The sequence below is a fragment of the Canis lupus genome, chromosome 37, assembly GCF_011100685.1.
Source record: "Canis lupus familiaris isolate Mischka breed German Shepherd chromosome 37, alternate assembly UU_Cfam_GSD_1.0, whole genome shotgun sequence".
Lineage (NCBI taxonomy): Eukaryota > Metazoa > Chordata > Mammalia > Carnivora > Canidae > Canis > Canis lupus.
In genome coordinates this window covers 23,086,592-23,110,457 of record NC_049258.1, presented here as the reverse complement: position 1 = coordinate 23,110,457, position 23,866 = coordinate 23,086,592, and the positions used below count along the sequence as shown (strand labels likewise).

Below are 23,866 nucleotides of genomic sequence, written 5' to 3'. Positions count from 1 at the left end.
GACACCTGGGGGGCTCAGTCGGTTGAGTGTCTGACTCTTGGTTTCAGCTCAGGTCATGAGCTCAGGGTGGTGAGATGGAGCCCCGTCTGTGCTTAGTGGGGAGTCTGCTTGTTCTATCTCTCTCTCCTTCTCTAAAAAGTAAATAAATACATCTTTAAAAAATTACCTTTCTTTATTTGACCAAAATTTAGAGCCTTCCATGAGGCAGTAGGCCAGGATAAGGACCATGTTCTAGGCAGTGCTACTCAGGTGTGGTCCCCACACAGGCAGCATCAGCATCACCCCAGAGCGGCTTAGAAATGCAAACCCATAGGCCTCATCCGAGACCTACTGATTCAGACTCTTTGGAGGTAGAGCCGGGGGATGATCTGCATTAACCAGCTCCTTGGCTGGTTGTGATGTGTGCTAAAGTTTGAGAAGCACTGCTGTAGAGTTGTCTGTAACTTTTTTTGCCACTTAAGTCAGGATGCCATCAGGTGATGAGGGGTGGAAAGGAGGATTTGGGCATTCCTGAAGGGGCCAGAGGCCTCTCTGCAGACTTCTCAGTTAGCCTTGGCCTCTTAAGAACCAGCTTTTTTTGGTCTCACAGGTACTCAGAGAAGCACATAGTAGGTACTCAGGAAATATGACTTACGTAGAATTAAGTCATATCTCATTGCTTTGGACACAGCAAGAGCCAATGGCCAAAACGGGACAGGTGAAAATAGGCAAGTTGAAGAGATGGGCAGGATTGGGATGCTAATCCCAACCAAGGACTGAGGCCTCCCTGACAGCACTGGGTCAGTGGTGAGTTAGGGGAGGCGGAGCCAAGCAGGCAGGACCACCTACTCCCAGTGGCCACCATCCCCCCTCCTCCTGGGCTGACCAAAGGGCCACTCCAACTGGAGGCCAGTGGGGAGAGACACGATGACAAGCAAAGTGTTCTGACCCTTACAGAACCTCCAGCGATGTGGGGAAGAGTTGCCCCCAGAGCTGGAGAGACGTCAGGGAGCTGAAGGTCGCAATTCTTCTGGAACTGGATTTTCCACAAATACAGCCCAGGGTTGGGCTCTTTGTAAGTGGTTATGAGGTCACTGTTAAGTGAAACAGGAAACCCCAGACAAGAAGTCAATCAAAACGTACCAGGTTTCCCATATTGCCATGCGTTCCAGTGGCCCATCTTCTATTGCTTCTCTGCCTCCCTTTGCCAAGAGCTTTTTTCCCTCCTAATTTCAGCCTCTCATTCCATCCCCTGCCGTGTCCAACCCTTTTCCTTCTCTCCCATCTCTTCAACTTGCCTATTTTCACCTGTCCCATTTGGAAGAGCCCCGTGCATCTTCCTCCACTTTTGTTTTTTTGTTTTGTTTTGTTTTTATACTGCCACCGGAGGAATCAATAAGTCATTTGTCGAGCGGGAAGCAGAGGGACAGCTAAGGGGAGTGGATGCGAATGAGGCAGTTTGTGCTTTTCCCATTTTTGCTAAACAAGCATTATCTACAAACACAGGTGCACCTTTCCCCCTTCAGCCATCTATCCATTAAAGTGGTTTAATTACTTCCTGAACACTAGACAGATAATTAGAAGGCGGTGTTCAGACCAAAAATTTAAGCCACCCTCTTCAATCAGGGTAAAATTGCCTGATCAAGAAGCTAATTAAGAATCAAGTGTAGTGGCTCTTATTGGAAAGAGTTAGTTTGGGGCTTCAAAAGATCCTACTTCTCTCTCCCTGAGGCCCCCCGATCTCCTCCATCATCACCAAGGCCTCGTTAAATTCCTGCCACTGTGTCGGCTGCCCAACCCTCAACCATACCTGGGCCTCTGTCCCCGAGGGGCTTATGGTCCAGGGAAAGAGCAGTGTGGTGTTCAAATAGGCTTGTGGAAGTAATGGACCCAGGACACGTGTTCACAAGGTGGACGGAAGTGACTGGGGGAGGGTGAGAAGACAGGGGGCAGAGAGAGGAGGTCTCCTTGTCCAGGATGAGGCAAGTCATACAAGGGGTCCAGGGGTGGGCTCCTGGAGATTTATGAGCCTCTAAATTCATCTGTGTGGTCTTTGTTCTGGGTAGATGGTCCTTAGCCCTCATCAAGTCCTCAAAGGGGCACATGATGCAAAAGATTAGGAACACATGGGCCACAGGGAGACTGTCTCTCAAACAAATTCTTGCAAACTTGTTGCCAGAGCGCCGTCTCAGGAGCTGTTGTCACACTAGAGCAAGAGTGGCAGTGGGTGGCTATCTTGTCTCCTACAGTCACAGTGTGTTCAAGGTTGGAGAAGCTTTGAGATGTTTCCATCCCGTGTCTTTTGCTTGACATTGAGGAGGCTGGAGTGACTCATCGCTGTTTGCTCCTGTGAGTCAGCTCGTCCCCCGCCCGACCCCCCAGAGGCCCCAGGCCAGCAGCCACCCCTCTCCACTGGCAGTTGCTGCAGGGCGAATGCCCAGTCTTCGCACCCCCCATCACAGGGCCCAGCCTCCCAGACCACCCTCACGACATGGACAGCCACCACTTTCCTATTTCGCGTTTCCCTTCACTGGCCCCATCTTCCCAGCCCTTCGTCTGGACCTCATGGTCCATCACTAGCAACTTCTTCTGTGAGTGTTCCTTTCACTGTCTTCCGAGGACACTGTTTCTTGCTGACTCAAGTGGCAGCTGCTCTTTCTCCTGGATTCTACGAGGCCTGGAGTTGAGGTCTACATCCTCCTTGCTCCCCATTACCACTTCCAAACCGCCTCTCTTCCTTCATCCTTCAGAAGCCCCAGCCCCTTTGAAGTGCATGCCATCATATGTGACCGCACCCCCTTTCCCCTTCTTGATGCTCTTGGCTGCTGGCTGCCCACTCGCTCCTCTCATTCCGGGGGGCACCTGGTTCATGCACTGGCTCCCACATTCCTGTCTTCAGCATCTCTATGATCAGTGGCTCTCAGTAGGGGTGTTACCATCCCCTACACTCCTCTATGCACTTTGGAAATCTTTGAGGGTTTTATTTTGTTTTCTAACGTACTTGTGCCCCAGAATTTGTATTGAAATTTATATTGTCTGGTCATCAATGACTTCCCCTGTGTTTTGCTTTACATTATCTGTTTAGGGCATTATATTCATTTAGTTTTTTTTTAAAAAGAAACCACAGTAGCTTATATTGTCTTAGGAATTTCACTTCAAGATATGAAAGGGGATATTAAAGTATATTTATTATACAAGGAGTCTGATGGCATTGAGGATGGTTGATGCAGATAATCTGTCCAACTCCTTGGCTACCACCTCATCACTCCAAAGGTCTTTTCCTTAACCCACCCCCGCCTCTTCTCAAGGGGACGTTCGCTAGACCTCATCATCACCAAGAACCACACCACTTCCAGAGTCTGGATTTAAACATCTTACTCTCTGAGCGTCACCCTCCAGCTCCATCCTTGTAGTTCACAGACTCCAGCAATTCTGTAACTTCAAAGGGACCCACTGGCATTGACCCTATCACTTTCCATTTTTCCTTATCCCTTTTGTGTATCACTTGCCTCCTCCCCAGCTGAGTCTCCGTGGGCCAGTGTGATAACCACTCCCTTGGAAGCATCCATAATTCTCATGCCCTCTCTTGCCCATCTCACTTGCCTGGAATAAGTCTATACTGATTAAACTCAACTTTCTCACTCCATAGGTGCACCTGGCAAGCAGGTGAAGGTATGGAGAGAAACCACACAACTCATGTCAAATTTGTGGCCACAAATCTCAAATGGACACTCAACACTGTCAGACAATTTTTTAAAAGATTTTATTTATTTATTCATGACAGACACACAGAGAGAGCCAGAGACCCGGGCAGAGGGAGAAGCAGGTTCCATGCAGGGAAACTGATGTGGGACTCGATCCCGGGACTCCGGGACCCCACCCTGAGCCAAAGGCAGATGTTCAACTGCTGAGCCACCCAAGAGTCCCACTGTCAGACAATTCTTCGCTGATCTGTAAATTCAGTCTCCCACTTTCCAAGATAATCACTTCCCACTTTTTCTTCTCTCCACAAATCTTTAACACTTCCTCCCATATCCCTTCCATCTTAGCTGATGACATCATGGAGGAGAAAGAGGCTCTTGGAGGAGAACTAGCTGATTTTCACATCATCCTCCCTCCGCCTGTGCCTACTAAGCCAATGGCCACTCCTCATTCCACCTGAGCTGCCCTTTGAGAGTTAGCACACGTTCTTGAAACACATCCTTCTCCAGACTTCTGGGTCTACACACTTGGCTGGTCTTGCTTCTATACTATTTATTGCTCCTTCAGAGCCTCATTTTCTGGCTCTACCTCCACCAAACCTCTATATATGAGAAGGCCCAGAAATCTGTCATTGGCCTTCTTCTCCTATCTATCTACCTTCTCTTCCCAGGAGACCTGAAACATTCTTAAGGCTTCAGATTCTACCTCTACACTGACGGCTTCTACCTCCGGGCCAGACCCCTCCCTAACCTCAGACTCATATGTCCATCTGCCTAACTGGACCTTCCAGTGAGATTTCTATCAGACATCTTAAATTACCATAACCAAAATACAACAATTAACCACTGTGGTAGACTGAATAATGGCCCCCAAAGACATACAGGTCCTAATCCCTAGAGATCTTTAATATTACCTTGTGTGGCGAAAGGGACTTGCAGATGTGACTAATTTAAGAATGTTGAAATAGGAAGAGAATCCTGGATTATTTGGGTGGACTCATGTAACCACAAGCGTTCTTATAAGAAAGAGGCAGAGAGAGACACTGACAGAAGAGTAGGGGATGTGACATTGGAACAAAGAGGTTGGAGCGATGTAGGGAAGAGACAGGGACCGCGGGTGACTTCTAGAAGCTTAAAGGCAAGGAGATGGATTCTCCTCTCAAAGCCACCAGAAAGAACCAGCCCTCTGACACCTTCAATTTAGACTCCTGTCTCCAAAACTGTAAGAGAATTCAGGTGTGTTGTTGTTTAAGCCACCAAGTGTGTGGTCATTTGTTGTAGCAGCAATAGGAAGCTAATACAGTCATGACCACCGCCACACAAGTCCATACCATTAGTAAATGGCAGCAGCACCCAAAGCTCATGAGTTGTCCAGATTTTTCTCTTGACTCATGCCTTACCTGTCAGCAAGCCTGTGAGCTACCTCTACATATGTCCTGACCACACGATTTCTCATGGAACCCGCTATAACCCTAGTCTAGGCCACCAGGCCTTCCTGCTCGAATCACTACATCACTTCTTGCTTAGTCTCCTGCTCCTATTTTTTTCCCTCATCGGTTTAGTGTTCCACAGGAGCCAGAAGGAACGTTCTGAAGGGTGAAGCTGATCACAACACCCCCCACCCAACTAAAACCCTTCAGTGGCTTCCCATTACACTCAGGATAAAATAAAAATCCCTTGCCATGGCCTATAATCCTTATCATATTGACCTCCCCCCGCCCCATCTCTCTTTGTACTTGCCACTCATCACTACACCCTGGCCGCACTGACACGCTTTCTTTTTTTTTTTTTTTTTTTTTTTATGATAGTCACACAGAGAGAGAGAGAGAGGCAGAGAGACATAGGCAGAGGGAGAAGCAGGCTCCATGCACCGGGAGCCCGACGTGGGACTCGATCCCGGGCCTCCAGGATCGCGCCCTGGGCCAAAGGCAGGCGCCAAACCGCTGCGCCACCCAGGGTTCCCACTGACACGCTTTCTGACCCGTGTGCATTCTGTGCCCACCCCCTGGTCTTTGCACTTGCAGCTCCTATCACTGACATGCTCTCTCTCTAGATCTTTGCAGGGTCCCCTCCTTCTCATCATCTGTATATCAACGTAAATATCTCCCCCAAAGGGCCTTTCCCGCCACCCTCAGTGTCTGCCGCCAGTGCCTATTTAACCCTATTTTCTCTTCCTCGTAGCATGTGTCAGCACCTGAGATAGTCTTATGGGTTTGGTTATGTGTCTGCTGTGTTATGTTATTTATTATGCCCTACAATGCGTAAATAGCTACACAAACTGTGGTACGTAAATACCATGGAATGTGACACAGTAATAAAAAGGAATTCCTACATGCAAAAACATGAATGCATCTCAAGGAAGTTATATGGGGGTGGTGGGGGAGGGGGGATAAATCCCCCAAAGTCATAACCTGTATGATTCCATTAAAAAATGATAAAATTATAGAGATGGAGAAAAGATTAGTGATTGCCAAGGTTTAGGGATTGGAGGGGAGGTGGGGGTCAGTGTCCATAGAAGGCTGAGCGTTAATTTTAAAAGGACAGCACGATGGAGAACTTAGTGGTGATGAAATAGTTCTGTTATCTTGACTATAGTTGTGATTACACAAATCTATATGTGATAAAATTACACCCACACTATGCTAATATCAAATTCCTGGTTTGGGTCTTATAACTATTTAAGATGTAACCATCGGGGAATAAAAATAACTATCAGATACGAAATAAACTCCTAAAGGATTCCTTAGGGGAAATGAAACACCCATCTATTAAACTTAAAATAAGTCCGTTTGCTCTGTTATGTTTTTAACATAACACACTAAATGTGTTAATTAACATATTTAACAATATTATTAACATATTTAACAATGTCTAGTTCTCCACTAAAACCTAAGCTGTCGGCGGGCAGGACTCAGGCCGTCCTGCTCCCTGCACGTGCCCTGGCGCCAGGCGCATCCACAGCAGGTGCACAGTTGACCTTTATCTGCCTGGTTGTCTGGCTCCTTTCTGACTCGACCCTGCTTCTGGGGAGTATAACCCCGTCGAAATTCTCTCTCCCAGGGGTGTATTTCAGTAGCACTGGGCTATTTGTAGGGTAGCAAAGAGTTAACCAGTCGAATTCCAGACATTGTTTGGCAGGTATGGGGTGCCCACGGGTATCGCTCGCGGAGCCTTGAAAGCACACGCTTCATTCATCCTCTGCTAAGGGCCAGGCGCCCTGGCTGCATGGTAGAAGGAGGCGAGTCTATTACACCTCAGTGGATGAGGATTTGGGGTTTTGTCAAGAAATGGGAGGGGCGGAGGAGAGGTAGGCACTCAACCATTTCGTGGACTAGGTATGGAGGCCTTCCACCTCCTACTTCTTTTTTTTTTTTTTTAAGATTTTGTTTATTTATTCATGAGAGACAGAGAGACAGAGACATGGGCAGAGGGAGAAGCAGGCTCCATGCAGGGAGCCCAATGCGGGACTCGATCCTGGGCCCTGGGATCAGGCCTTGAGTCAAAGGCAGACGCTCAAGGAATACAGGGCTGGGAACCTGGGGCTCGGGGCTCAAAGGGAGGCTTGCAAGGAGCAAAGCAACCACCACACGTCCACGGTGCCCCAGCGGCGACCTCAGCGTGTCAGGACAGGGAGACTGGTTTCCGGCAGTGGCTTCCTGCTCTCACTGGGCCTCTGCTTTTCTGTCTCCCTGCTGCCCAGGCCTCATCGTGCACGAGGGACCCTCCGTGTACCGCATCTTTAAGCGGTGGCAGGCCGTCAACCAGCAGTGGAAAGTGCTGAACTATGACAAGACGAAAGACCTGGAGGATCAAAAGTCGGGAGGCAGGACAAACCCCCGGACGTCCTCGTCCACCCAGGCCAACGCCCCGGCGTCAGGAGAGGAGGCCGTGGGCACCCCCGGCGCCGAGGAAGGCCCTGCCCGGGCGGCCAGCCACCCCCCAGGCCCCCTGTCCGACCACCACTGTGCTTACACCATCCTGCACATCTTGAGTCACCTACGGCCTCATGAACAGCGGAGCCCCCAGGGCGGGAGCCGGGAGCTCGTCATGAGGGTCACGACGGTGTGAGACGAGCCACCGGCAGCGAGGCCGTGACCGTGCACGGGGGGAGGCTGGGCCGGGAAGGGGCGCCGCCTGGGGTGCAGGTGTGGGGAGGCCAGCGGCCCCCGGGGGGCCCCGGCGTGGAGGGCAGGCGGGGGGTGGTGGGCCTGGAGGGGGCCTGGAGGGGGCCTGGAGGCAGGGTCAGAGCTGGAGCCAGCGAGGCCAGTGTCCAGAGCGGTTTCAGGATTCTCATCGGCGACCCCAATCCTCGACGAGAGCGACCAACTCCGGTGCAAACTCGACAAGGAAGCGCAGCGCAGCCGGAACCTAACGAATCGAATTGGCGGGGAAAAACATCCCAGAGGGGCCCAGCACCCAACACCCCCCGGGAGACGTGGGGGCACAAACATCCTAGAGGGGCCCAGCACCCAGCACCCCCCGGGGAGACGTGGGGGACAAACATCCCAGAGGGACCCAGCACCCAACACCCCCCGGGGAGACGTGGGAGACAAACATCCCAGAGGGACCCAGCACCCAGCATCCCCCAGGGAGATGTGGGGGCACAAACATCCCAGAGGGGCCCAGCACCCAACACCCCCCAGGGAGACGTGGGGGGCTCGGGGGTGGGTGAAGCCAGCCAGCTGGCGGTGGTGGTGCCGGCGTGTGCACGGGAGCTGGGAGGAGAAGTGCAAAGGGTGTGCGAAGGGAAAGCCCCGTGGCCTGCCTGGTTTCCCCTCCAGTTTGGGTTCATTTCTCCTTGGGCTGTGGTGGGCAGTGGTGGGGAGGGAGAGGGATGGGTAGGGGCCCGGCGAGGATGACCGGCGGCACCTGCGTGGGCCCCCGGGCTCATGGGGTGGGCAGGCTTCCTGGCTCGGGTGGCCTTAGGGACTCCGGGCTGCGTGCGGGGGGTGGGGGCGGTGTTGGAGCGAACCCCCAGACGCAGGGTGACTTCGGCTTCTTTTCAGAACTCCCAATTTTGGAGGGGCTCCGAGGGGGCTTAGGTTTGGAGATGGGTGTCTTTGTGTGCCCTTGTTACTTTATTTTATGGTGGTTTGGTTGGAAGATGTTTACAAGAAACACACGCAACTGGAGAAAAGTACGGATTTCGGGGGGTGGGTGTGTATCCCAAGCAGGGCCGCGGGCTGCGGGGGGTGCAGCCTTCAGAGCTGTCCATCCACGAGTGACCTCCCAGCACCCCAACCCTGCCCGAGGCCAGGCCGTGCTCAGTGTCAGGCCTTCTCCGGCTTTGGTGCAAGCAGAGACCCGAGGACCCCCCCACCCCAGGCTGAGCGCCTCCCACCCAAGGGTCTCCCGGGAGAGCTGCCGCAGCGGACAGACAGACAGACGGAGGCAGTGGCGGGGTGTCCCCCAGGGAGTGGAGCGAGACCAGTCTAAGTATTGGGCAGTCATCCCTCCGTGCTACACGCCCTGGTCCCTCCCGTGCAGCGAGGCAGGGCGCGGGGACCCTGGGGACCCTGGCAGGGAGGCCACGGCGGGTGGGCACCTGCAGAGTTTCTCATTGTCAATGCACAACGGCCGCGCCATCCATGGGTGTGAAAGGGACACTGTCAAGTACTTTTTTAAACTAGTTTTTAGGGTTTTTTAAAACTCTCTGTTGTTTGTATTATTCTCTTAAAAGCTTGAAAATAAAATTTCTTTCCCTATCATTCGTGTTCTCTTCCATACGTGAGTTTGCCCTTCCGGTGTCCAGCTCGGCCTCCGCAGCATACCCTGGACTTGCCCCTCTTCTTCATGTGCTCCGCCCCTAGTGTCTTCTGTGCAAGAAATCCTTTCTCCCTGAGGGTACATATGGGGCAGGTGTGTGTGTGTGTGTGTGTGTGTGTGTGTGTGTGTGTGTGAGAACTGGTGGCAAAGCACGGGCCCTCCTGGCCTCTCACCGGCTCCCTAGCAGATAGATTCCTTCAAGTCAAAGAAAGGGGAACAACCCCCAAACCCTAAGTTTCTGCCCAGGACTCCCAGAAGCAGAGACCATTAGTGCTCGAGGAAATTGGGAGAGATTTTTACCCCATCGGGTCATTTCAGAGAAGCTGAGAGAACCACAGGCGAGAGCTGTGTTAGGACGTCGTCCTCCTGACAGTTTTCTGTTGAATATCAGAAAAACAAACCCGGGTGGGGGTGGGGGGGCCTGAGAGAGGGCTCGCACGTATCACCAGGCACCAGACCCTTCCTCTCTTGAACTTGCCCTGGCCCTCGGCCTCAGGCCAGCAGTCGCTCAGGCAATGTCCTCAGTGGGATGTCCATGTGCTTAGGAAGGTTCCTCCCCTAATGAAGGTCCCAACGCAGCAGGTCAGGAAAGAAATAATAATTGGTGAGAGACCAAAAAACACATGCAAGGAAAACCTACAAGCAAGGTAAAACCATCAGAAAGTGCAAGTAACTTATGTAGAGTAAAGTTGTCTATTTCTCCAGGCCTTCTAGGAACGGGCCATTCGGTTTAATTCAATATTTATGGAAAATACACATGTGTTAGTTAGACTACATATTTCCGAGAAAAAGAAATCAGAATGCAACAAAATATGCATGTCACCAAAACTACAGTGGCCAGCCATCAAGCCATCTTTTTCGGTGATTCACAGGACACTTCAGAATCTCATGGTCATTTAGGGTCATTCAGAATGTGCTTTACTGAATGAGAGGTGATTGATGAGAAGTTCTGACGGCATTCTGGAGTTTATTGGGGCTCGTTTACTGCCAGGACCCTCAGCAGTACCTGGCACACAGTTGGTGCTTAATAAATGTTCTGAATGAGGGGCATCTGGGTGGCTCAGTCAGTTGAGCATCTGATTCTTGATTTTAACTCAGGACATGATCTCAGGGTCATGAGATTGAGGCCCACACTGGGCTCCACGCTCAGTAAGGCGTCTACTTGAGACTCTTCTTCTTCCTCTGCCCCTCCCCCCTTAAATAAATAAATCTTTAAAAAAAAATCTGAATGAGTAAAACACTCCCAGAAGAGCACGGGAATACCTTCGGCATGCTGGGAAACGCCTCCTCCTCTGTCAACTCACACTCTAGCTCCCAAGAGCAATCACAGAGTAGAAAAGAAATGTCAAAAATAAAATAAAATAAAATAAAATAAAATAAAATAAAATAAAATAAAAATGTCAACTTTCAGTTTCTCTACCCAATAGGATGGTCAGTTCCCTGTGTCTTGGGAAATGGAACTTATGGGTACAAAAATGAATGGATTGGGTTTTTATATTTTATAGGCATCTCTCAGGAGCGAGAAGAAGGGCACCCTGACAACCAGAGGCCATTGCCCCTTCTGAATGTGCAAATCACCCTTCAAACCAGCAGACAAATGTCTAGATTTCAGAGAATTCACTGCGTATCATCTGTAAGTATGGCCCCAGGCCTGGGACAAAGGACTAGCTAAGACCCGGTGCTCTCAGTGTGTGCCAGGCTCCGAATTAACTACCGTACATGTATCGACACACTTGGTACTCCGACAACTGATGAAGCAGATATCATTATTATTATCTTCGTTTTACAGATGTGGACACTGAGGCAAAAGAGTGAAGTAACCAGGCCATAAACATATGGAATTCAATCCCAGGCAATCCACCGCAGGACAACTGACACCAATTTAAGGGAAATCTGGGTCAGCCCAATGTGGGGAGGTCATCATGGTGGAGGTCTACAGAAAAATTTTGGAAGTTGGGGAAATTGGGAGTAAATAATTATAAACTATTTCCCTACCAAAAAAACCCCAAACCAACCAACCAACCAAAAACTCATAAACCTAAGTGTAGCTAACAATTTTTGTTGCTGTCCAGATAATATGCTGGCTGAATGGATGCCTGTATAATAGAAAGTTGGCTATATCTGAGTCCTGGGGAATTCTGAGAGGACAATGGGCACAGTTCAACCACATTTTTATGGACAAAGGGCCATAAAACATCACAGAGTACTCTCTTTCTAAGGGAAAAAAAAAGTAAAAAAAAAAATCCTATTTGGAAATTAGGCTTTTGGTCCTGGATCAAAGGGAATGGTGCAGAGTGATGGATGGACTGGGGGCTCTGGTCATAGCCATGAAATTTAGGAGGACCCCACAATTTTGAGCCTTGTTCCTATCTGTCAAATATCAAATCTGTCACCATCTTACAGCACAGAAAATCATAGAAATTTTTAGTCTCTATGAAATAATCTGCTGCTCCTTTGTTATTTTGCCCCCTGGATCCAAGGACTCATAGCAGAGGGTAGAGGTGCATGGCTTGCATACAACAATAACCGATTCCTAAGAGTAATGATGTACTTTATAAACAGAATTCATGATATTGGGGAGGTAAGAAAGCCAGGGGGCAAGGGAAAAACACATTTTGCATTATTCTTCCTCACCTTGTCTCAATTACCCTGTTCCCTAGTAACAAGCAATTGAGCGATTTTCACCTGCAAGGGTCTGAGGCTATAGCGGTGATGCAATGACCCTAAGACCATCCCCGCTACACACCTCCACCCACCCTATTGGCAGAATGACAGGTGGGAACTGGGAGGCGCTTGGGGAGCCAAGGACAATTAGATGACTCTCCAGGATGACTCTTAGTGATCTGAGTCCAGGGTCTGGGCTGTGTTGGGTTGGTGGCCAGCTGGTTAGCTAAGAACCCACTTGTGGCACCAGAGGGAACCCCAAGTCCTTCTTCATGCTGCCTCTTGCCCTAGGCGTCTCCTATGGGACGCCAGCCCATAGGAGCCAGCCAGCCCAATGTAGGAACAGGAATCCAGAGCAAAGGCTTTCTTCCTGCCCAGGCCCCAGCCCGATGAGAACAGCTGTCCTCAGTACCCTCTTGACCTCTGGCTGCCAGGGAGAGCGCCTCCTCTTTATATAGGCCACCCATAACCAGGTGCTAACCACCTCACAATCACACTCAGTTTTGACCCAAAGCCTCAGTAGATAATCAGGGAAGAAGAGGAGCCATGATCAGGGGTGATTTGGGGAAGAAAGGAGACTCAGGCTTACCCTGTGCCTGTGCCCCCTTAATTTGAGAGGGAAAAGTCCTGGAAGCAGAGTGACCTCAATGGCCCTGGTGCTGGTCCAGGTCTCATGCTCTGTATGCCCCAGAGGTCCTGCCGGTGAGGAAAGGCGAGGTACCTAGGACAGACGGCAGCATGGCACACAGCACCGCCAGGGCATTCTCATTCCGGGGGGAGGGGGTCCCCTCTGATGGAGAGGCAGTCATCTGCTTCTGAATCTGTTAAATAAGGAAGCAGATACTCAGGTTCTGCTTCTGATAATACAGCCCTTTCCCCCAATCACTTTTGGGGGGAATAATAAAAACAGCTAAGTGCATAGCATGTTCCATATGTCAAGACTCACCTCAAGCTTTTTATGTATAACTCGTTTAATTCCCCCAAAACCACCCTACAGGTTGAGAACTACTACAATATCTATTTTTCAGGTGAGAAAACTGAGGCCCAGAGAAGTTCAGTGCAAGGCCCGAGGTCATGCAGCCATATACGGCCCTGCTGGAATTTATACCTCAGCAGCCTGGTGCCGTGTGTTGGGCTATAAATGGGTACATCGTACAGGCCTCTCAGGAAAGTGGGACCATGTGTAAAAGGTTTGCCTCGATTTGAGGGGCATTGGAGGGAAATGAATGAGCCCTGTGCCATCTGGGCCACCTGCCCCTCAAAGTCAGCTAATGTCTGCTCGAATGTCCCCAACCCCCACCCTACAGGAAGGCTGATGCCCTCAGCAGGACTCATCAATTTGGATCTTAAAATTTGTTCCAGTTGCTTCCTATTCCAATTTTCAGAGTCTCCTGAATTCAGGGTTTCTGTTCTGTCTTATGATGATTCCTCCACTGTAACCGTAGGTTAAACTCAGCCCAAATGTCGGACAGCGTTCCCCCTCCTAGGTTCTTCCTCCCACCCAACACATTATCACTGACACTGTGTGTATTATAGCTTTACTGGGAATTTAATGGTAATTTGAAGATTATTCATATAAAAAACCAGTAGTGAGAAACTGCTATGTGGAAGGTTCTAACCAGGTGGACGTCTCCAATGCCAACCAGATACAACTGTCTTCAAGGATCTCACCGTCTGGTTACGAAGCTCTGGTAAGAGGCTCCGCATTTCTCATCAAAAGCTTTGCTCATGAAAGAGCCTGACAAGCTTACTCTTACTAACTATGAAAAGGTAAATTAGCAATATTCCCTCTCCTGGGGAACTGGCATTTTTAAGAGGAGATCATTTTTAAGCCAGAGGAATAACTCTGTAAGTAGTGGAAGGAGGTCTATTGACTGAGCTGCTCTTTGGATTTCCTCAGGAAGACTGATGCTCTGATGGAGACGAGCAGAAGAGGAGGGTCTGTCTCAGGCCCTCTGAGCTCTCTAATGTCACTTGGTTTGAGCAGCCCTTTTTATGTAGAAGCTGGATTTGGGGTATCACGACTCTGTCCCAGCCAGTGGGCATTCCAAGGGGTGACTTGTTCAGAGGGGGACCCTCCATCCCTCCAACACAGGCTGCTGTGTCTTTTCAAAAAAAGAGATGTCTCAGGGCCCCCGGGTGGCTCAGTCAGTTAAGTGTCCGACTCTTGATTTCGACTCGGGTCAGGATCTCAGGGTCATGGGATTGAACCCTGAATTGGGCTTCGCGCTCAGCATTGAGTCTGCTTGGGATTCTGTCTCTACCTCTCCCTTTGCCCCTCCCCCAGGTCCCTGTCATGCACAATAAATAAATAAATAGAGAGATAAATAAATAAATAAATAAATAAATAAATAAATAAATAAATATTCTTAAAAAGAGAGATTGAGATGTGGACGTTCTGGAGTTGCTGCTTTGCCGAGCAGTGGAGAGCCTACACCTGCCTAGTGAATCATGGTGACATTATTGTAAGAACCAGTCCCCCTCTTCAAAACCTCAAGGTTGAGGCATTATTAGCTCATGTTGTCCATTATTCCTCAAGTCATTTTGGTGGACACATGTTGCTTTTTCAGCCAGTGCACCCAAACCCCCTTCCCCCAATACATATAGTTTTGGTAGGGCTGAACCCCTAAACCCACTTTAACCATAGCAGTGGGACTGTGACTCGGGGCTTGGTAACCAATGTATCTTATGTGTCAGTCCACAGGGGTTAGGTCAGAAATGGGCATGTGCCCAAAGCCAATCCAAGTCTTCCATGGGATTTTTCCATCAGAGCCAGTGGGAGACACGATAGTTGTTAAGAACTTGGGAGTCTGGGAAAATGAAAGACCCCACTTTCTGCCACAGGGGAAGCCCCTGTCTTTAGAGCAAGGTCAAACAAAGATACGCAGCACAAAGAGCAGGAGAGAACCACCCTGACTCCTGGATCCATGACTGAGCCCATTCCTTCACTAGATTTCCCAGGACATTTACCGATAAATTGGATTTTTGTTTACATTAATCTAAGCTACATTGATGTCATTTGCAACTAAAAAAATCGATGAATACAAAGATTTCCATACATCCCATGACAAAGCTTAGGCTTAAATCTATGGCACATTGGTTGAGGGGCCAAAGGAATTAGAAAGAGCTGCTTCCCTCTCCTATTGCTTAGGGTCCCAAGTTTGCATTACGACAGCATTTACAACCATTATTCTCCCTTAATTATCTGTATGAATCTGTTCAGGAGCATCCAATGATTAAGTAAGAAGACAATATGCACAGACGTGCATGCAGAGTGTCCTTTTAAATAGTATCATTTGAAAAATTTGTTAAGATTGCTTTGGTGGAGAGGCACCTGGAAGGCTCAGTGGTTGAGCATCTGCCTTGGGCTCAGGGCTTAATCCCGGGGTCCTGGGATCGAGTCCCACATCTGGCTCCCCGCAGGGAGCCTGCTTCTCCCTCTGCCTGTGTCTCTGCCCCTTGCTGTGTGTCTCTCATGAATAAATAAATAAAATCTTTAAAAAAACAAGCAAACAAAGATTGCTTTGGGGGAGACAATGAAAGGACCTAAAGAGAAAAGCAAGCAGCCTTTAATCAGAGCTCTGACTTCAGGCCTTAGGAACGGGAAAGACCCAGTTATGAGGCTAAAGAACAGAGCCAGGGTACCAGGATTCATAGCAGAAGGTGGGAGGCAAGGCTGGGAGCAAGATCTCGACCCAGTGGCCAAAGCCAAAGGGGCTCCCATTATCCTTGGCATTGACCATGCAGATGGTATGGCCGCCCACATGTGCCTCCTCATTGCTGGCACTATTGCTCTTACTGGATTAAGAACACCCTAGTTCTGGACTTTATGGGGACCTACAGAAGCAGCCAGAACCAAGTCAGAATCTCTTCCCTCATGCGCAAATAACTTAGCTTTTCTGGGCTCAGGTTTCTTCACTTTTAAAATAGAGAGAGAGAGATAATTTGTCTCTCAGGATCTTTATAATATCAAAGATAATGCATGTAAAATTGGCAGTGAATGAATTACTGCATCCTCATTTTATTGTTTAACAGAATAATAGGAAAGTTGGAGCATTACCATAATGTATAAAAAGCAAGGTTAGATCAAAGCAAATATGGGTACCTGTCACCAATACTGTGTCTCATTTCGGTTTTCACTCAACTCCATGTAAGAGATAGATACCCAACTAGCAGGAGCTTAAAGAATTAAAGGTTGATTTATTTATTTTCTGTAATGAGATGTCCGGAGTAGGTGGCTGCTGCTCAGTGATGCCACAAGTGACCCGGGCTTGCTCTTTCTGCTCTGGCATCCTTCGCATGTTTGTCGCTCGTGGCTGTACCCTCACAATCTCAAGTGGCCAACTGTAGCTCAAAGCAAGAGAGAAAGGAGAAGGGGTGGCCCTGGTCCCATCCGTCCTTCATATCGGGAAAGCAAAAGCTCTCCCAGAACCATGTTTCCACTCCTGGAGGCTTCCGTGTGTGTGTGTGTGTGTGTGGCCAGAAATGTGTCACATAGTTAGTCTTAGCTGCAGGAGGAGCTGGGAAAGTGGTCACTTGCCCTTTTCAGCTCCTGCTGTGGACGACACCAAGGGAAAAGTAGAGGAGGACGGATGGTGCATAGGTGGCCAGGTCGGCGGCCCTACCCGGTGCGTGCTGCTTTGGCGGGCCATTTGGTAGTATTCTGTTGAATTTAACATGCACATACCCTTCAAACCCAGGGATTCTATTTCTTTGGAATTCTCAGAGAGAGAGAGAGAGAGAGAGAGAGAGAAGCAGATGTTGCCTTCTCAAGGAACTTGGGAAAGGAGGATCAGGGTGGTATCGTTGTAATAATGAAACAAATTGGAAAAAAACTAAGTGTCTGTCAACATGGGAGTGATGAAGTGTGAGATGCTGAAACCGTGGGATATCATCCAAGCGGAGAGAATGTCATAGGCCCTGAAGGACTGACAAGGACGGAGCTCAAAGTCATGCTGTCGACCAGAAAACATAAGCTGCAAAGCGACAGGCGCGATGACGACAAAAGTGTAGGAGAACCAAAAAAGGAACCCCACCCTCACTTCAATGTAAAAATGCCATGTCCCAAAAGAATGTGGAAGGGACACCACCCGGCTGATGGGGCTTGTTTCTGGGAGAAGACGAGGTTGGGAATGTGAAGAATAAACCTTCCCTCTGCATTGGTTGCATTTTAACAGTAAGGATGAATTCATGGAATATTTGTGTAGTTTTTAAAATTATTGAATATTATATAGAATTAAATTTCAAATAACCTTCAAAAACAAAGATTAGAAGCTTTCTAGAGGGACCCCTGGGTGGCTCAGTGGTTGAGTGTCTGCCTTCAGCTCAGGCCCTGACCCTGGGGTCCCGGGATCGAGTCCCACGTCGGGCTCCCTGCATGGAGCCTGCTTCTCCCTCTGCCTGTGTCCCTGCCTCTCTCTCTCTGTGTCTCTCATGAATAAATAAATAAAATCTTAAAAAAAAAAAAAAAAGAAGAAACTTTCTAGAAAACAGCTGCCTTGTGGTTGGAGGAAATCCTTGCTCCTCTCTCCTGAGAACTTTGCTTTGGAGGAGCTGTGCCCCACAGGGGCGTGGGGAGAGGATCCCAAGGGCCTTCCAAGCTTCTGTGTCTCGATGGTTCCATAAGGGAAGTCTAAGAGTGAGGAGCTTTGCAATTCCTAGTTTATCTGCTGACCCAGGGGAGGGCGAAGGCAGGGAGGAGGACCTCAAGTTGGATTCGGGAGTAGCCTCCCCAACTTTCACTTTGGCCAGGGGCCTCCAGACCAGAGGTTTCCTGGAGAAGCCTCTGCAGCAGCCAGAGACCTTGGCTTTTTGGTTCCACCCACAGGACAGAAGGGCCTGGCTGGCTGAGAGGCGGAGCAGCCGGGCATCGGCAAGAGCGGCCTCCTGCCTTGGCCCAGCACTGCCCAGACGAAGCTGCAGCAGCACCAGCAGCGTCCAGGCTGCTGGCAGTTGGTTCTTGCCCCTTCTGTCTGCCGCTTCTCTTCTCCCCTCTTCCAGATCTCCCCCGGCCAGAGTTTTCCAGAAGCAGCCAGACTCTGCCTTCTACTAACAGATGACGGTGGACCGAGTGTCTGAAGCCAGCGCCGCCCCCCAGCCCCAGTGCCCGTGCCAGGCCGCAGCCCTCGGAGCCCATGGGCTCTGCTCCCCCAGCCAGTCCCCCCACCCCACCCCGGGGACGGTGAGCTGCCACAGTCGCTGAAGGCACCGCGCCCGGCCACGTGCAGCGAGCCTCCCAGGCGTCGGGCCTGCCACATGTGACGGGAAAGTCACTCAAGGAGACTTACGTGGAGCGAAGCTGGCAGCGAAGCAGGGAGGCCTGCCCCGGCCGGCCCGAGCGGATGGAGCAGAGAGCAGCAGGCACACAGGACACCCGCAGCGCCGCCCCCGGGGAAGGCACCTGTCCGGCCTGTTCTTTCTGGGCGGGTTTGGACATTCTCACTGCAAAATCGTGAACCGCTCATAATCGAGTTAGCAAACTAGCCCCCATCACAGCGCACCCTCGGCGCCCCTCGGTGCCCCTCGGAGCGCCGCCTCGCTGGCTGGAAGGAAGGCGCTCCTCGTGCTCTCGGGCCTGAACCGTGCGGAGGGCGCGTGGCCGGCTGGAGCGCGGCTTTCCCTGGGAAGCCTCCCCCGCTGCCTCTCCGTCCTCCCCAGCCTTGGGGACCAATCGTGGGTTTCCCTGGGTGCTCATCTCCTTTTGCTCCTACCATCCTGAGAGCGGTGATTCCACTCATTTATAAAACAGCGATCCGATCTGCAGGCTGATCCCATGGGCCGCCCTGAGGGCGCCTTTAAGGGCAGGGACCCCATCCGCTCATCTCTACCTTCCGCTGGGAAGTGCTCACTGAAGACACGGAGCAATCACTTATTCGCTGCATAACTTTGTTGGGGCCTGAGTGTAACCGGCATTGTACTGGGCAGTGATGTCAACAAGGTAAAGACCCTGAGCTCATTGGCCTCCCGAGTCGCACGGCCTGGGAGGGGAAGACGGCCGTATAGACAGATCACCCTAGTGAAGAGTTACAGGTGCAACCATGCCAAGTATGTGCAAGCTGGGGGGGGGGGCGTGTGAAGGAGAAGAGGCTCATATCTACATGAGCAGGTTAGGGACGTCTCCAAAAAAAAGAGGTGATGCTAACCTGGTGCATTAGTTCAGGTCCACGCAAGGAGAGGGTTAGACAGTCGCGGGTTGGCTGGTGCAGGGAGCAGGAGAAGGTCTGAGGCAAGGGCCCTCAGACCACAGTGTGCAGGCCCCACACCAGTGAGGAAAGGAGGATAGGGGAGGAAGGGTCTCAGGCGTGGGGAGTTCCCAGAAAGGTTTGGCCAGACCAGTGAGGAGTCCTTGAGCCCAAACTGCCTGCTGGAGGAATCTCAGACCTCATCGGACAGGGCTGCCTTGGCGACCCACTGTGCCCAGCTGCCGGCTTGGTGCAGCCCGCAGGAGTCGCGGCCTGGGCAGGGATGTCGTGGCACACCTAGTGGGGCAGCTTCTGGGGGCCCCGTCAGTTATGCTCCGCGCCACAGGGGATGTGACTGGCACATTTTCTTTGCATTTGAGTATCAACAGGCATATAGGCGAGGCTGTGTGGGAGGGGACGCAAGGGAAAATGCTCCAGGGTGATGCACCTGCATAAGCAAAGACCCCAAAGCATGGAACCGTGTGGCTCACTCGTGGCCCATAGGAGTTGGGCACAAAGGCCGTGTAGGCCAGGGGTGGGGAGGGATGATGAAGCAAGAGATGGGGTGGGCTGAGTGGCAGCAGATGCAGCATGGGGAGGGTCACTAAATGTGGGTGGTGGGGAGTCACTGAAGATCAGGGGGTATCAGAGCAGATGGGGGGCTTGCCAAGAGGTTCTGGTAACCAAGTGGAGGAGAGCTCAGGGGAGGCAGGTGGGAAGGAGGCCCAGGCAAACATTTGGGAGCGCTGGACTAAGCTGGGTGGGGAAGGAGAGGGAGAGGGGGTGAAGTCCCTGCCTTCTGCTCTGTGGGGAGATGGAAATGAAGCAGCTACTATAACTCCTTGCCACTCAACAATTTCCATTAGGTGAAAAGATGCCCTGGGGGCACCTGGGTGGCTCAGTGGCTGAGCATCTGCCCTCAGCTCAGGGCGTGATCCCGGGGTCCTGGGAGTCCCGCATCGGGCTCCCTGCACGGAGCCTGCTTCTCCCTCTGCCTGTGTTTCTGCCTCTCTCTGTGCATCTCTCATGAATAAATAAATAAAATATTTTTTAAAATTCCTTGATATATTATTACCAAGGAGAAAAAGTTTCTCCCCAGCATCCCGGTCTGTGCAAACACAGGAACACTTGCCTCAACACGGGCTGGTGTAAGCAGGCGTGAATGCAACTCGGCTCCCAGTGGGAGCGCAAATCCCCAGGGGGCGAGGCCATCCTTTCTCGCTCCATTCATTTTCAGGGCCAGATGGTGTTTGCCTCGTTGACTTTCACCACCCATGTCATCTCGTGTGCTGGGTTTTCACAGGTCACTACATTTCGTTTATTGCAATCCATTCCGCCACTTGCCCCACTTTTGCTCCCCGTGTCACGCTCATCATGATGGCAGGGAGACGCCTGGAGCTCTCCGCTGGTAGACATTTTCAGGGAACAGAGCAAATCGAGTTTCCACAGCTCAGCACCCCAGCCCCCACTGCACCTGAGCCCACTGCCTGGCTCTGGGGAAACGTGGTGGTGGCAGCCCTGACACCAGTAAGCTCAGGTTTGTTTTGTTTTTGTTTGTTCTTTTAAAAACACAGCAAATATAATTCTCAATGGGGAAGCACTGGAAGCCTTTCCCCTAAGATCAGGAACAAGACAGGGATGTCCACTCTCACCACTGCTACTCAACATAGTACTGGAAGTCCTAGCCTCAGCAATCAGGCAACAAAAAGAAATAAAAGGCATTCAAATTGGCAAAGAAGAAGTCAAACTCTCCCTCTTCGCCGATGACATGATACTCTACATAGAAAACCCAAAAGACTCCACCCCAAGGTTGCTAGAACTCATACAGCAATTCGGTAGCGTGGCAGGATACAAAATCAATGCCCAGAAATCAGTGGCATTTCTATACACTGAGACTGAAGAAAGAGAAATTAAGGAGTCAATCCCATTTACAATTGCACCCAAAAGCATCAGATACCTAGGAATAAGCCTAACCAAAGAGGTAAAGGATCTATACCCTAAAAACTATAGAACACTTCTGAAAGAAATTGAGGAAGACACAAAGAGATGGAAAAATAATCCATGCTCATGGTTTGGAAGAATTAATAGTGTGAAAATGTCAATGTTACCCAGGGCAATATACACGTTTAATGCAATCCCTATCAAAATACCATGGACTTTCTTCAGAGAGTTAGAACCAATTATTTTAAGATTTGTGTGGAATCAGAAAAGACCCCGAATAGCCAGGGGAATTTTAAAAAAGAAAACCAGAGCCGGGGGCATCACAATGCCAGATTTCAGGTTGTACTACAAAGCTGTGGTCATCAAGACAGTGTGGTCCTGGCACAAAAACAGACACATAGATCAGTGGAACAGAATAGAGAATCCAGAAGTGGACCCTGAACTTTATGGTCAACTAATATTTGACAAAGGAGGAAAGACTATCCACTGGAAGAAAGACAGTCTCTTTAATAAATGGTGCTGGGAAAACTGGACATCCACATGCAGAAGAATGAAACTAGACCACTCTCTTACACCAGACACAAAGATAAACTCAAAATGGATGAAAGATCTAAATGTGAGACAAGAATCCATCAAAATCCTAGAGGAGAACACAGGCAACACCCTTTTTGAACTCGGCCACAGTAACTTCTTGCAAGATACATCCACGAAGGCAAAAGAAACAAAAGCAAAAATGAACTATTGGGACTTCATCAAGATAAGAAGCTTTTGCACAGCAAAGGATACAGTCAACAAAACTAAAAGACAACCTACAGAATGGGAGAAGATATTTGCAAATGACGTATCAGATAAAGGGCTAGTTTCCAAGATCTATAAAGAACTTATTAAACTCAACACCAAAGAAACAAACAATCCAATCATGAAATGGGCAAAAGACATGAACAGAAATCTCACAGAGGAAGACATAGACATGGCCAACATGCACATGAGAAAATGCTCTGCATCACTTGCCATCAGGGAAATACAAATCAAAACCACAATGAGATCCCACCTCACACCAGTGAGAATGGGGCAAATTAACAAGGCAGGAAACAACAAATGTTGGAGAGGATGCGGAGAAAAGGGAACCCTCTGCACTGTTGGTGGGAATGGAACTGGTGCAGCCACTCTGGAAAACTGTGTGGAGGTTCCTCAAACAGTTAAAAATAGACCTGCCCTACGACCCAGCAATTGCACTGTTGGGGATTTACCCCAAAGATACAGATGCAATGAAACGCCGGGACACCTGCACCCCGATGTTTCTAGCAGCAATGTCCACAATAGCCAAACCGTGGAAGGAGCCTCGGTGTCCATTGAAAGATGATGGATAAAGAAGATGTGGTTTATGTATACAATGGAATATTCCTCAGCCATTAGAAACGACAAATACGGGATCCCTGGGTGGCGCAGCGGTTTGGCACCTGCCTTCAGCCCAGGGCGCGATCCTGGAGACCCGGGATCGAATCCCACGTCGGGCTCCCGGGGCATGGAGCCTGCTTCTCCCTCTGCCTGTGTCTCTGCCTCTCTCTCTCTCTCTCTCTCTCTCTGTGTGTGTGACTATCATAAATAAATAAAAATTAAAAAAAAAAAAAGAAACGACAAATACCCACCATTTGCTTCAACGTGGATGGAACTGGAGGGTATTATGCTGATTGAAGTGAGTCAATCAGAGAAGGACAAACATTATATGTTCTCATTCATTTGGGGAATATAAATAATAGTGAAAGGGAATAGAAGGGAAGGGAGAATAAATGGGTAGGAAATATCAGAAAGGGAGACAGAACGTAAAGACTGCTAACTCTGGGAAACGAACTAGGGGTGGTGGAGGGAGAGGTGGGTGGGGGGTGGGGGTGACTGGGTGACGGGCACTGAGGGGGGCACTTGACGGGATGAGCACCGGGTGTTATTCTGTATGTTGGCAAATTGAACACCAATAAAAAATAAATTTATTATAAATAAATAAATAAATAAAATAAAAATAAAACCACTGCTGCTGAAGCAAGAGGGCCAGGCTGCCAAGAACAGCCATGACCCAAAGGATGCCTTTGGGCCCAACCTACTTCCTCTGTCCGAGCTCTCTGTTACCATCTTGTATAAAGCTAAGTCTTAAAAGCAACCTCAAGGACGTGCCTAATCCAGGTGCTCTGTTTGGTCCCCAGCAAAGACAATCAGCGTATCCACCTGCTTTCCACGGGGCCCCCAGGCCTCAAGTGCCTACCCCCAAATCAAAAGGCTCCATCTTCTTTCTAGTCAAACAACATCGTCTCCCACTTTTCAAATTCAGTTCTACTTTCTGCTAGAAGCCATGTTTCCAGCAGTCCCCGTTACCTGCACCTACTCTCTGCGGCTGGTTATTAACTTGATTTGGCCTGAGTTCCCTTGAATAGTAGGTGCTTCTGTTGTATCATTTTCACCATCCTCAGACCCTCAAGAGTGGGAATGAAGCTTCCTTCCTCCTTTTGTGTCTCCAAGCGTCTGGCGAGTGGTGGGTTGTCAGCACGTGACTGCACGGACTTGCAAGGCCTGGCTTCTAGGTCTCCTCTAGCTCTGGTCTGAGTTCTCAGGCCAGTGCTTGGCCCTGTCACTCAAGGGAAT

The 23,866-nt window shown here is 49.9% G+C and overlaps 1 protein-coding gene and 1 long non-coding RNA gene across 2 annotated transcripts in view; one reads left to right on the top strand and one right to left on the bottom strand.

Moving 5' to 3' along the window:
* Positions 1–9,386, top strand: part of MARCHF4 (membrane associated ring-CH-type finger 4) — a 114,172-nt gene extending 104,786 nt beyond the window's left edge. The window contains exon 4 of the mRNA XM_038585684.1: positions 7,381–9,386. Within this exon, the coding sequence (XP_038441612.1) occupies positions 7,381–7,748 (368 nt within the window). The 3' untranslated portion in view covers positions 7,749–9,386. The remainder of the gene's footprint in view (positions 1–7,380) is intronic.
* A 406-nt stretch (positions 9,387–9,792) lies between these two features.
* Positions 9,793–12,525, bottom strand: LOC111094342. The gene is made up of 2 exons (XR_005385374.1): positions 12,081–12,525; positions 9,793–10,004 (listed from the first exon to the last, which is right to left on the bottom strand). It is a non-coding gene; the product is annotated as an uncharacterized LOC111094342 (long non-coding RNA).
* Between the last annotated feature and the right edge of the window lie 11,341 nt (positions 12,526–23,866).